General features: G+C 57.8%; 3 protein-coding genes across 4 annotated transcripts in view; 2 read left to right on the top strand and 1 right to left on the bottom strand.

The window, feature by feature from the left end:
• The window catches only part of SRP68 (signal recognition particle 68), a 32782-nt gene extending 32456 nt beyond the window's left edge, over positions 1-326 (bottom strand). For both annotated transcript variants that reach the window (XM_028112621.2, XM_028112622.2), the window contains exon 1: positions 148-326. In XM_028112621.2, the coding sequence (XP_027968422.1) occupies positions 148-316 (169 nt within the window). In that variant the 5' untranslated portion in view covers positions 317-326. The remainder of the gene's footprint in view (positions 1-147) is intronic.
• A 5611-nt stretch (positions 327-5937) lies between these two features.
• GALR2 (galanin receptor 2) lies at positions 5938-8409 on the top strand. The gene is made up of 2 exons (XM_028112432.2): positions 5938-6305; positions 7614-8409. The coding sequence occupies exons 1-2, from the start codon at positions 5938-5940 to the stop codon at positions 8407-8409; spliced, it is 1164 nt and encodes a 387-aa protein (XP_027968233.2).
• Positions 8410-9939: 1530 nt separating this feature from the next.
• On the top strand, positions 9940-13179 carry ZACN (zinc activated ion channel). Its single transcript, XM_028112320.2, has 9 exons — positions 9940-10036; positions 10121-10245; positions 10388-10432; positions 10578-10684; positions 10910-11079; positions 11812-11936; positions 12070-12280; positions 12386-12532; positions 12992-13179. Exons 1-9 carry the CDS (start codon positions 9940-9942, stop codon positions 13177-13179), a joined length of 1215 nt encoding a protein of 404 aa, XP_027968121.2.
• The last annotated feature ends 470 nt before the right edge of the window (positions 13180-13649 follow it).

Here is a 13649-nt window from a genome sequence, read left to right as displayed (position 1 = left end):
TCTGAGTGCCAGAAAGTAAGGGCGAGAGAAACTGCAACCCTCGGCCTCTCCTGCCCGGGACTTGCCGGGACCCGCCGCCTCTCCCGCTCCCGGCCCTGCATATCGACACGTAGTCATTGCGAGTTAGGCCTGATTACTCTAGGATACTCTCCAAACTCAGGCTATCCCCGAATTCTTTGTTTGCCTTCGATCCAGCTGAAGGCCGTTCGTTTTCCTTATTTTCCTCTCCTCCGCCACCGCGTCCACCGCCGCTACCGCCACTGCCGCCCCCGCTGCCGCCGCCGCCGCCACCGGGAACCTGTTTCTCAGCCGCCATCTTGCCCCAGCGCCGCAGAGCCAGACGGGATAGAGGAGGCGGGACGACGGAGGCGGAAGAGAGCGAGGCCTGCCCCGACGGCCTGACGGGATAGTGGCGGACTCCACCGCCGACGGCCGGGCCAGCCAGCAGGAGCCACTTGTTGGAGCGCGCCTGCGCGTGGGCTCGGGTTCCTGAGTCGGGGCGGGCGGGGCTGAGGGTCCGTTCACGCGGGGAGACCCGAGCTAGTGAGATCTTTCCGGGGCAACCCCTCTTCTGGTCCACCGAGGGCGGAGGACTCGGAGATGGGCACCCCCCTCCTCCCACCTCCTGCATCCCTGCACGGGGGATCCGGCTCACGTCCCAAGCACAGAGGGCGGGGGCGGTTGGCTAAGGACTTTGGGTTTCGGGGTGTCTACCTCCCTGGATACTCGGGAGATGCGGTTCCCACGCTACCCTCATGAAGCACTCCACCTGTGAGGGAATCGCCTCTCCGCCGTCGTCTGGGGCCCACCCTGAGAAAGCCGTGGCCGGAGGAATCGCTGGCGGGGTCGGGTCAGCAAGCTGAGACCCGGTGTAGGAACTTCTGGGACTGCTGGGGACCTATGTCTCTGGACTTTGGAGCTAGCAGTCCAGCAGTTCAGGAGGGAGAAGTGTGGAGGCGAGGGAGGCTGAATATTTCCTCTGCAATACGGCACAGTGGGCTCTGGAGTCTGAGTCCTGTTTCTCCAATCCTGGGTCCCCTCCTACTGGTTGGGAGAAGTTGGGCGAAGAACTTCGTCTCGCTCTAAACCTTTTCCCTTCTCTGTGAAATGGGGATAACCAATTAAGACGGTTTTTATGAAGACGAAATGAAGCAATCTAGGGGCACCTGGTGGCTCAGTCTGTTAAGTGTCTGCCTTAAGTTCAGGTCATGATCTCAGGGTCCTGGGATCTGCCAGGGTCAGAGATGGAGTCCTCACTCAGTGGGGAGTCGGCTTCTCCCTCTCCCTCTGCCCCTACCCCCCTGCTCATGTGTTAATGCCTGTGCAGGCCCCCCCCCTCTCAAATAAATAAAATCTTAAAAAAAAATGCAATTTAAAGTCTCTACTCAGTATCACTAATCATTAGGGAAATGCACATCAAAGCCACAATGAACTATCACACCCATTAGGATGACTACTATTTTTATTTTTTATTTATTTTTGGATGGTTACTTTTTTTTTAAAGATTTTATTTATTTGAGAGAGAGAGAGCCCACAGGTAGGGGGAGGGGCAGAGGGAGAGGAAGAAGAAAAAGAATAAGAATAGAATAGAAAAAAGAGGGCGCCTGGGTGGCTCAGTCGGTTAAGCGACTGCCTTCGGCTCAGGTCATGATCCTGGAGTCCCGGGATTGGGTCCCGCAATGGGCTCCCTGCTCAGCGGGGAGCCTGCTTCTCCCTCTAACCCTCCCCCCTCTCATGTACTCTTTCTCTCTCTCTCTCATTCTCACTGTCTCAAAATAAATAAATCTTAAAAAAAAAGAATAGAAAAAAGAATTTAAAAAAATAATTTTATTGTTTAAAAAAATAACATGCATTGGTGAGGATATGGAGAAATCAGAACCTTGGTGTGCTTTTGGTGCAAATGTAAAATGGCGCAGCCACTGTGAAAAACAGTATGACCGTTCTTTGGAAAATTGAAGAATTATGATTTGATCTGCCAATTCCATTTCTGGGTGTATATCCACAAGAACTGAAAGCAGGGTCTCCAAGAGGTATTTGTACATTCACATTCATAGAAGCATTATTCCCAATAACCAACAGATAGAAGCAACCCAGTGGCCCTCAAGGGATAAACAGAAAGTGGCATATTCATACATTGGAATAATATTAAGCCTTAAAAAGGAAGGAAATTCTGACACAAGCTCCAACATGGCTGAAGCTTGAAAATATTGTGTGAAATTAAGTAAGCCCGTCACAAAAAGACTAATATGGTATGATTCCATTTGTATGAGGTATCGACTATAGTCAGATTCATAGAAAGTATGATGGTGGTTGCCAGGAGCTGGAGGCAGGAGAAATGGGGAATATTCATTATCGTTTAATGGATACAGAGTTTCAATTTTGCAGGATTAAAGAGTCCTGGAGATTGGTTGAACAACAATGTGAATATACTTTATTTATTTATTTATTTATTTATTTATTTATTAGAGAGAGAGAGAGTGCAAGCAGGGGGAGGGCAGAGGGAGAGAGAGAGGATCTCCAGCAGACTCCCTGCAGAGTGCGGAGCCGGACAGGAGGCTCAGTCCTACGACCCCGAGATCATGACCTGAGCCAAAACCAAAGAGCTGGACACTCAACCGACTGAGCGCCCCCGGCACCTTTGCATATACTTAATATTACTGGGTCATAGACTTTAAAAAGTCCGAGATGGTAAATTGTATGTTTTGTGTATTTTACCACAATTAAAAATAAATCTGAAATAAGGCTCAGGGCACCTGGCTGGCTCAGTCAGTGGAGTGTGAGACTCTTGATCTTGGAGTTGTGGGTTCAAGCTCTTTGCTCAGCGGGGAGCCTGTTTCTCCCTCTGCCTGCCGCTCCCCCTGCTTGTGCTCTCTGACAAATAAATAAAATCTGTAAAAAAAAAAAAACTAAATAAATAAAATCTTAAAAAAAAGTCTCCCAAATGTTCATCAACAAATGAATGGTTAAACAGAATTGGTATAACCATAAAATGGAATATTATTTGGCCATAAAAAGCAATGAAGTACTGGGGCTCCTGGGGCGCTCGATCATTAGCGTCTGCCTTCGGCTCAGGTCATGATCCCAGGGTCCTGGGATCAAGTCCCGCATTGGGCTCCCTGCTCAGCGGGAAGCCTGCTTCTCCCTCTGCCTGCAGCTCCCCCTGCTTGTGCGCTCTCACTATCTCTCTCTATGTGTCAAATGAATAAATAAAATATTTAAAAAATAGGGTGCCTGGGTGGCTCAGTTGGTAAGTGACTGCCTTCGGCTCAGGTCATGATCCTGGAGTCCCAGGATCGAGTCCTGCATCGGGCTCCCTGCTCAGCAGGGAGTCTGCCTCTCCCTCTGACCTTCTTCCCTCTCATGCTCTCTCTCTACCATTCTCTCTCTCTCAATAAATAAATAAAAATCTTTAAAAAATATTAAAAAAAATAAAATTGGTTATGGTGACGGCTGCATAACTGTGAATATATTAAAAACCAAATGCAGGCTTTCATTGGGTAAATTGTATGATTTGGGAATTATATTTCACTAAAGTTTTTTTTTTTTTATTTTTTAGAAGGCAAGTCAGATGGTGTTTGTCCTCTAGTCAAAACTCTGCAGTGGCTCCTCATTTCACTCAGACTAGAAGCCACATTCCTTGCCATGGAAAAATCCCTACGTATCATGCCTGTCACCTCCTCTCCTGCCAATCTCCTTCTTATTCATCAACTCAAGCCATAGGAGCTTCCTCATTTAGGGACACAGGCACACTCCTCCTTTGGGATCTTTGCACTGACTGCCCTCTCTGGATTGCTCTTCCCCTAGATATCTTCTACTCTAGGTCCCTCATCTCCTTCAAGTCTTTGTTCAAATATCACCTTCCTAATGAGGTCTGCCTGGCCACCCTTTTTTATTTTATTTTATTTTATAAGTAGGCTCAGTGCCCAGCGTGGAGCCCAGTGTGGGGTTTGAATTCACCACCCTGATACCAAGACCTGAGCTGAAATCAAGTGTCAGATGCTCAACCGACTGAGCTACCCCAGTACCTCTGGCCACTGTATTTTAAATTGCACCGTCACGGGTGCCTGGGTGGCTCAGTTGGTTAAATGTCTGCTTTTGGTTCAGGTCATGATCCCCGAGGCCTGGGATCGAGTCCTGCATCAGGCTCCCTGCTCAGCGGGGAGCCTGCTTCTCCCTCTGCCTACTCTGCCTGCAGCTTCCCCTGCTTGTGCTCTCTCTGTCTCTCTCTCTCTCTCTCTCTCTCAAATAAATAAATAAAATCTTTAAAAAAAAGTAAATTGCACCATCACCACTACCACGGTACTCCCAATTCTCTTACCCTGATCTATTTTTCCTGCAAGTACTTATCAATTTGTAATAGGTTAATAACTTACTTGAGTTATGTTTATTGTCTGTCTCCTCTGCTAAAGGGAAGTTCACAGAGAGCCTTGATCTTTCTAGAGCTCACTTGACCCAGAACAATGTCTGGAAAGGGGTGGGTGCTTAATGAATGCTTACTGAATAAATGAATGGCAAGCATCTCATAAATAGGAACTGCTATTACCTTTCTATGCAGTGAATAGGCAGGCAGGCAGGGCAGGGGTGTGGATAAGGTTTCCCTGCCCAAAGGAATAAGAGTAGGGCTTCAGGGCTGAAATCCTGGGGTGGGGGGTGGGGAGTGGAGAGGAACAAGAATGTTCCACACTGGCACCCAATGAACAGGGCAGGGAATGGTGAAGCAGAGGGCGCCTGGGTGGCTCAGTTGGTTGGGCGGCTGCCTTCGGCTCAGGTCATGATCCTGGAGTCCCGGAATCGAGTCCCGCATCGTGCTCCCCGCTCAGCGGGGAATCTGCTTCTCCCTCTGACCCTCCTCCCTCTCATGCGCTCTCTCTATCACTCTCTTTCTCTCTCAATAAGTAAATAAAAATCTTAAAAAAAAAAAAAAGGTGAAGCAGAGATCAAGCTACAGTGGCAGAAGGTGGTGATTTTCAGAACCAGTGAACTGGGAGCGGGATGTGGGTCATTCTATAGAAACAGCAATGATTCCGAGTCACAGGCGCTTGATGCTTAATTTGCCAAAATTAGAAACAATTATTTAAGTTTTATTGCAACCTAGACACCCTCCGGGCCATGCAGGAAAATGCTCCTGGGACTCTGCTATTTCCTTAATGTTTTCCCTTTTTGGATATCGGACTAGGGCCGGGAGACAGGAATCTGAATCACTGAGATTCAATTAACTGGCTTCAGGCCACACATCTCATTCCACGCTCACTAGAGCCCTCCCAGAAAGTACTAAGATCCCACAGTACTGAAGAGACGGCGGCCCGACGACAAGGACAGCGACCGGCACACAGAGGAGGCGCGCAGCACGCGGCAGTGCCGTCCGCCTCGCCAGCTGAGGAAAGCCGCGGCCCCTCGCCCACCTCCACCCCTTGTCACCTCCCCGCCACCCCTAGGGGCCGCTCGGGAATCTTCTGAGGACGCCCCCCCCGCCCCAAGCCTGCTCCGGGAGGCCCGGCGCGCCGGCCAAGCTGCGGGAGAGGTATGCGTGGTCCCCGGGCGGGCACTCCGGGCTCGGCGGCGCACACTCGGGCCCCAGGGGTCGGTCCCTCCACCGCTCCCGCGCTCGCCGCATCGCGCGGCACAGACCGGCTCCGGGGGCCGGAACGCGTCGACGACGCCGGCGGGCGGGAGAGCAGGCACCGGGCGCGGCCCCCGTCCCCGGGGTGGGCCACCGCACAGCCCTGCCCCCAGCGCGGCCCGCTGCTCGCTCCTCCCCCTGACCCCCCGCGCACCCCCGCCTCCCGCCCCAGCCAGGAGAGACTCGCTCCGCCTGCAGCTCCCGCGACTCGCGCTGGACGCCGCAGCGGCTGGAGCCGCGGGAGCTGCGCGCTCGCCAGAACCCAGACGGCGGCGGGAACCCGGGCAGCCTCGGGTTCGGGGGGGTGGGGGGGCGCCATGAATGGCTCGGCTGGCGCCGGGGCCGAGGACGCGAGTGAGGCGGGCGGCAGGGCCAGCTGGCAGCCCGAGGCCGTTATCGTGCCCACGCTGTTCGCGCTCATCTTCTTGGTGGGCGCCGTGGGCAACGCGCTGGTGCTGGCCGTGCTGCTGCGCGGCGGCCAGGCGGTCAGCACCACCAACCTGTTCATCCTCAACCTGGGCGTGGCCGACCTGTGTTTCATCGTGTGCTGCGTGCCCTTCCAGGCCACCATCTACACCCTGGACGGCTGGGTGTTCGGCTCGCTGCTCTGCAAGGCCGTGCACTTCCTCATCTTCCTCACCATGTACGCCAGCAGCTTCACGCTGGCCGCCGTCTCCCTGGACCGGTGAGCGCGCGCGCCCGCGGCCCCGGGGGGTCAGGCACCCGGGGGGGGGGGTGCTGAAGAAGAGAGCGGGACTCGAGGCTCCAGGAGGGGCGCGCGGAGGGTAGAAGAGGACACTAAGAAGGCAAAGGGACCGTGAGAGAGTGAAAGGCAAGCTGGAGTGGAGGAGGAAAGGGGGAATAAGAATAGGGGAGAGCGGTGTCCCCTCCGTTAGGTGCGTCCTCGTGGCTCCACGCTGCAGACCTCGGCTCTCCAGCGCCGCCCGCGCCTGACAAAGCGCCGCGTTTCCGGGCCCACTGCGTTTTTGCGTGCTTCCTCTCGCTTGAGCTCAGTGCCCCTGTGAAGCTCGGTGCCCCTGTGAAGGACGGAAGGGAATACTGTGCCCAATTTACAGATGAGATCGAGTTCAGAAGTGACTTGTTCAGAGTCTCCCCACCCATTAATCGTGTGCGTGGCGCCAACGGTCTGTCTCCTGGCGTCAAACGTAGGCGCCTCCACCTCGCTAGCCTCGAAGCCACGGTTTGCTCGGGCAGTCGCCTCTGGTCCGGACTGCGGAATTTGGGTCCTAAGGAAGAACCCGCGCCAGAGTTCAAGCGAACACGCCCGAGGTTCCCTAGACCCAACCCCCGCCCTCCACCCCCACCCCCAGGCCCAGAGAGAGGCGAACGCCGGAGGGTCTCCTCTATCCTCCCCGCTGGAGCTTGGAAGGACACCTGGATGATTCCTGGGGAGGAAATCTGGGTCCGACTCCAGTATCTCCCCTCCCCCCTCTACCCCCAAGTCCTCCTGACCTTCCCTGGACAGGCAGCGAGATGAGGCCACCTCCCCCATGTACCTCCCAGTTCCACTGAAGCGGGCAGTGTTTCGGTTCCGAGAGCGCTGGTGAGACCCATAGAGCGTCGGCTTCTCTAAGGAATTCCCTCACGGTACCTTCCGGTGTCTCCAGGCTGTCCGCTAGGGCCTCAAGGCGCCTGGGTCCTACCTCTCCGGCACCGTCACTGGTGGGTAATCACAGCCTCCCGGAGCCCCAAAGCCGGTTCGACCTTGGGGTGCCTTCCCGGGTGGAGTGTGACTGTGGCCACAGTCCCGGGAAGAGCAGATGAGTGGCCTGCACCTGCGCCTTTCATGCTGCCCGCCCGGCCCCACATCTCAAAGCAGCTGAGAATGTCTGGGCTGCTCACGGGGAGTGCGGTGCCACCGTGCGCTAGGGACCTTCCTCGAGAGAGGGTGAGGGGTTCGAGGTGTAAGGGTCCGTCCCTACCCCCGCCAATCCACCTGTTCACCCGTCTCCCTTCCTGGCCTGACCCACAGGTATCTGGCCATCCGCTACCCGCTGCACTCCCGCGAGCTGCGCACGCCTCGCAACGCTCTGGCTGCCATCGGGCTCATCTGGGGGCTGTCGCTGCTCTTCTCCGGACCCTACCTGAGTTACTACCGCCAGTCGCAGTTGGCCAACCTGACTGTGTGCCACCCGGCGTGGAGCGCGCCTCGTCGCCGCGCCATGGACCTCTGCACCTTTGTCTTCAGCTACCTGCTGCCCATGCTGGTGCTCGGCCTGACCTACGCGCGCACCCTGCGCTACCTCTGGCGCACCGTTGACCCGGTGGCCACCGGCTCCAGCGCCCGGCGCGCCAAGCGCAAGGTGACGCGCATGATCATCACCGTGGCTGCGCTCTTCTGCCTCTGCTGGATGCCTCACCACGCGCTTATCCTCTGCGTGTGGTTCGGCCGCTTCCCGCTGACGCCCGCCACCTACGCGCTGCGCATCCTCTCACACCTGGTCTCCTACGCCAACTCCTGTGTCAACCCCATCGTCTACGCGCTGGTCTCCAAGCACTTCCGCAAGGGCTTCCGCAAGATCTGCGCGGGTCTGCTACGCCGTGCCCCCCGTAGAGCCTCAGGCCGCGTGTGCACCTCGGCACCGGGCACCCGCGGCGGCAGCGTGCTGGAGCGCGAGTCCACCGACGTGACGCACGTGAGCGAGGCGGCCGGGACCTCCGCCCCTGTGCTGACCACACTCAGCAGCCCGGCCTTGAGCCTGGTACCCGGCCCGTCCTGGCGGGACCAAAATGCCCCCAGTGGCAACCCGACAGTTAACGCGACCTAAGGACACGTAGCGAGTATGCTTTTGGTGTTAAAGGATTGGAGTCAGAGGTTGGGGGATCAGGGAGGGAATTTCATCTGTTAATAAAATACCAAACCTTTTCACGTGCAATCATGCGCTGTGTCTTGGCATATCTCATGGTTACGAAGTTCCGTGGTCTGAAGCCTCTGGGTGGATGGGTGCAAGGTGCTTTGCTGATCCACAGGGAAAGAGGGTGGCCCGCACCGAAGGCAGCCAAGTTAAAGTTCCCCTGGAAATCCCTGAGACGGGGAAGCGCAGGACGACCAAGTTTCCCTGCACGTGGCCATCCAGAGGCACTGGGTATATATAGATCAGCGAACCAGTAGCCACCTATGCGTGGGACAAAGGCAGGCAGAGTGTTTAAGCCTACTCGATAAGTGGATCGATGGCCAGGCGCAGACACTATGTGTGTTCCTAGTAACGTTCGCGCGCCAGCGAGTGGCGGGACCCTCCCTGCTCCCGGCTCTCTCGGGTCCCTTCTGAGTGTCTGCAGACCAATTGGTGCCCACCCACTCTCAGCCTTGGGGTTTCCTTCCCTCGCTACAGCTGTCAGAGGTCAGGTCTCCATTTCTGCTGGGCTAGGAAAGGCGCCCCTCACCCCCACCAGTCCTCCTCCAGGGTACCCAGGAGCAGTTCTAAGGCACCGCTGGGCTGGAACAGCTGAGAATCCGGTGCTGGAGCAGGAATGCTACAGCTCTGCTCATGAGCTAGCCTCTACCCTGCCCCGGGTTTGCCCAACTCCTGGAGTTCTTGACCCTTTCAAGGCTTTTTGCATGGAATCAGTTCAGTGTTTGAGGAGATGCAGGAAAATTCTCAAGGGCTTATGGATCTCGGATCTCAGGGGCACCTGGGTGGCTCAGTCCTTAAGCATCTGCCTTCGGCTCAGGTCATGATCGCACGGTCCTGGGATCGAGCCCCACGGGCTCCCTGCTCTGCGGGAGGCCTGCTTCTCCCTCTCCCACTCCCCCTGCTTGTGTTCCCTCTCTCGCTGTGTCTCTCTCTGTCAAATAAATAAATAAATAAATAAAATCTTTAAAAAAAAAAAAAAGGGCTTACAGGCTTACGGATCTCACAATGTTGAGTGCAGAGCACTATGGCTAGGGCTTGAATACTTGACCAGGCAAGCACCCGCTGCAGAAACACAGGAAGGCCTATGGCATCTGCCCAGATCGGAAGGATGGAGTTGGGGAAAGGTGTGTGTGTTTTGGGGGGGGGGGCGGGAATCTGTGCTTGCCTGGTCCGCTTGGTAGTCTTTGAATGGGGCAACTTCCAGGTGGTGGAAATGGAGCGGGGCAGGGAAGCCTAGGCAGGTGCAGGGTGGGCGGGGCTGGGCCCTGTGCTTTGTCTTCAGGTGTTTGCAGAACCCTGGGGTTGGGATGCCAGCCCCAAGGCCCCAGAGCCCTTGCACAGAGCACTTGCCTCTAACTGCCCAGTCCCCCAGAGAAGCAACTGAAACTGAGGTTGCAGTTTAGGCTCTGCTGCTCCATCCAGCCTTCCATGCAGCCCCTGATGATGGCCCTGCAGCCCTTGCTGCTCCATCTGGCCTTCCTCAGGCTCGGCACCACCGGGCCCTTGGTCCAGGGGCGTGGCTTTCGCTCGCAAACAGTTGGTAGGTGGAGAGTGTAAAGTCGTTAAGCTTTACGATTTGGACCCCAGGGCACCCACCCAAATGACCTTGACCTCCACCCTTCAGCCTGGCCATCCTTCTTCGACTTCAACTGGCCCCAGGAGGTTCAGGAAACCATCCAGATTCCGAACAATGGGAGCGCGCCCCTGCTCGTGGATGTGCAGGTGTTCGTGTCCAATGTATTTAACGTGGTAAGTGTCCCCCAGCCACGGAGGGAATAGGGCCCAGGTGCTGAGCCGGGGATGGGCCAAGACAGCCCCAGCCAGTGGTGGGGGTTCCTGCCTTTTGTCCCATAGCGCCCACCCCCGGGTGACACACTGCCCCCTTCCTCAGGACATCCTGCGGTACACACTGTCCTCCATGCTGCTGCTTCGGCTGGTAAGCGCCCGGGGGCTGGGGAAGGTGGGGTGGGAGAAACTTCTCTTTGTCCAGCTCAGAAGTACCGGTCTTCGTGAAACTGCCAAGCCAAGTGGCTTGCATATATATGGCAGCGGGAGGCTTAGTGGCCTCTTTTTGTCGCCAGTCCTGGCTGGACAGTCGTCTGGCCTGGAACACAAGTGTCCACCCGCAGCATGCAGTCACACTGCCCTGGGACTCGCTCTGGACTCCGGGACTCACTATTCAGGAGGCGTAAGTGAGGCGAGGGTTCTTGTGCCAGGGGGCCCTCCTTAGTGACTGTCCCCCTCCCCGGTGGCCCTGCCAGACCACAGGCACACCCCACTGCCTCGTGTCCCCCTCACCCTTCTGGAACCGGGATGGCAGGAGAGGGCAGCTGGGCTAGGCTGGGGTCTCCCCCACCTCCCCCTTCTGAGAAGCGGCTGAGCCTCCTGCTGTGCTATCTCCCTCCACCAACAGGCTCTGGGTGGACTGGCAGGACCAGAGCCCGCGGGCCCGAGTGGACCCCGACGGCCACGTCATCCTGTACCTGGCCCTCACCACGGAGACCAACTGTGACTTTGAGCTCCTCCACTTCCCCAGGGACCAGAGCGACTGCAACCTCAGCTTCTACGCTCTCAGCAACACTGGTGCTGACTGGACAGGAGCCGGGGGGTGGGGTCGGGGAGGGGAGGGGAGGGGGAGCCTCTGGCCTCCAGTGGACATCCGACATGGGGGCAGCCAGCCTGTGTCCACCCCAGGCTTAGGGGAGCTGAGGAGATCCTAGAGCAGAGCCTGCTTCTCACGTGCACCTCCCAAATCTCCCTGACTCCGCGCCGCCCCCCGCCCCCCGTCCCCGCCCCGGCAGCTGCCCTCAACGGCCAGGTCCAAACTGCAGTGTCTGGGCCGCTTTTGTCAAGCCTAGAGGCCAAGGTTACCGCAGCCACCCAGTAAATATCCCACAGACCCCTGGGTGATGTCCAGCTTGCCCCAGAACCCCCACCCTTGCCTCACATCCCTCCCCCCTGGGAAATACTACAGCTGCTGCCCGCCCTGAGGCTAATATTGCAGGTGTGAGAGGACATCCTGGGCGATGAATCCAGGCCACGTCCCCCTCCAAGAAGCGGGGCCAAGTGCATTTAGTTTTACAACGAAAATTCACCTCTGAATCTGAGAAGGCCCTTCCCCTGGCTGGAGAGAACGTGGGGTGTTGCCCAGCCCATGCACAGAGCGCGTTCACCTCCCGGTCTGCCCCCAGCCACCATCAGAAGTCTCCATCAGCCCTGGATGCCGGCTAGTCCCTGCCGCATACTCCCAAGAGAGAGTCGGGGCCAGGGGCAACTCCTTCCTGCTTCCCCACTCTCCCCTGCCCCCCCTTCCAGTGCTAGAGCTGGAGTTCCGGGCCCGCGCAGTGAACGAGATCGTGAGTGTCAAGAGGGAATACGTAGTTCGGGATTTGAAGACCCAAGTCCCACCCCAGCAGCTGGTGCCCTGCTTCCAGGTGACGGTGAGTTGGAACGTGGCTGATGAGGGCTGATGGGGGCGTGAAGCTTGTGGTCAAGAGGCCACGGTGCCACCTTTCAGCTGCCCAGCCCCCCATGCACCCCCCCCCCACAAAGCCCCGACTTCCTTCCTTCCAGTTGCGCCTGCAGAACACAGCGCTGAAGGCTGTCATAGCTCTGCTGGTACCTGGGGAGGCGCTGCTGCTGGCTGACATGTGCGGGGGGCTGCTGCCCCTCCGGGCCACCGAGCGCATCGCCTACAAGGTGACCCTGCTGCTGGGCTACCTTGTCTTCCACTCTTCCCTGGTGCAGGCCCTGCCCAGCTCCTCCTCCTGCAACCCGCTGCTCAGTAAGTCGTGCGCCCCTCACCCGGCCCCTGGGGGGCTCTGCTCAGCTCCTGGGGCACGAGGGGTGCAGACCTGGCCCTGACCTCCCCACCCCCTCCCGCCCCCAGTTTACTACTTCACGGTGCTGCTGCTCTTGCTGTCCGTCAGCACCATGGAGACCGTGCTGCTGGCCGCGCTGCCGGCCGGGGGCAACCTCAGCCCAGCCCCGAGAGGAGAGCAGCAGGACCGTGGGGACCCAGGACCGCATCCTGCAGGTGGGCAGGGCCCCCTCCTGGAGCGGGGGCAGAGGGAGGAATAAGGCCAGGAGCAGGTCCGATAGGGGCAGAGCGGACAGGCTGCCCACGTAGGGCTGAGGCCAGGGGTCACCAGGCTGGTTAGGGGCTCCGTGCATTCCGTCGGCCGGCTCCACTGCTCCTGGGCGCCACCATGTCTGTCCTTGGAAGACGCAGGTATGGAGCAGGGAGCAAGGGTAGCTTCCCTAAGGGCCCCGGTGACTTCAGACTCCCTGAGATAACCCTATACCCCTCGGAGCCTCTGTATAAGGGTGCTTCTTCAGCTCAAGATGGCCTGGAATGGGCCAGACCCCAACATTCACGGGTTGTAAATCTAAGGGAGGGAGAGAAACAGGCTGACAGCCCCCGGGGCTCGCCCCCCTGCTCTGGGCCAGCATGCTGGGTGAGCCCTGAAACACTGCCTGCCTCCTCCCCCACCAGAAGCTCCCAGAGTGAAGGGGTCAAGAAGGAGCTGGGCTGAGGCTGCTGACCACATCTTCTTCCTGGTGTATGTGGTGGGGGTAGTGTGTAGCCAATTCTTCTTCATTGGATTCTGGATGTGGGCGACGTGCAAGTCTGACCCAGCCCCTGGCAAGGCCATACCCCACGGCGGACAGCCCAGGCTGTGACAGGGCCGGGCCCAGGGCTGCAGAGAGAGGACCATGACAGGGTCTCTGGAGAGAGGAGGAGGGAGGACGACTCTCTTCCCTAAGCCCGGAGGATCCCAGGCCACCCTGAGTTCTCCCTTCTGACAGCAGGCAAGCAGAACGTGAAATAAACCCATCACCCTGGTGCCTTGCGCCTGCGCCTGCGCCTCAAGGGTCTGTCTTCGCTGAGCTCAGCTATTCGTTCTTGTCCTAAGTAGTTGGGGCTGCCACTTTGCACCCAACCCCCGCTGTGCTCCTGAACTTGTCACCACCACTGTGCACCAGTCATCTGGTCCCCATTTCTGCGACTACTGCTGCTCGGCCTCGGGCCCGGGAGCACCAGGCACCGGGAGACAGGAGCCTGGGTCAGGCCACACAGGGTGGCCGGAGCTTCTCAGGACTCCTTTTGCAGAGTGCTGGACCCCAGAGGGCGCGGGGAGAGGGCACTCCTG

Source organism: Eumetopias jubatus, unplaced genomic scaffold (genome assembly GCF_037043125.1).
Source record: "Eumetopias jubatus isolate StellerSeaLion01/CBP00866 unplaced genomic scaffold, mEumJub1_p1.0 scaffold_10, whole genome shotgun sequence".
Classification (NCBI taxonomy): Eukaryota; Metazoa; Chordata; class Mammalia; order Carnivora; family Otariidae; genus Eumetopias; species Eumetopias jubatus.
Note: the sequence above shows the minus strand (reverse complement) of the source record. Positions and strands in the feature narration are given on the sequence as shown.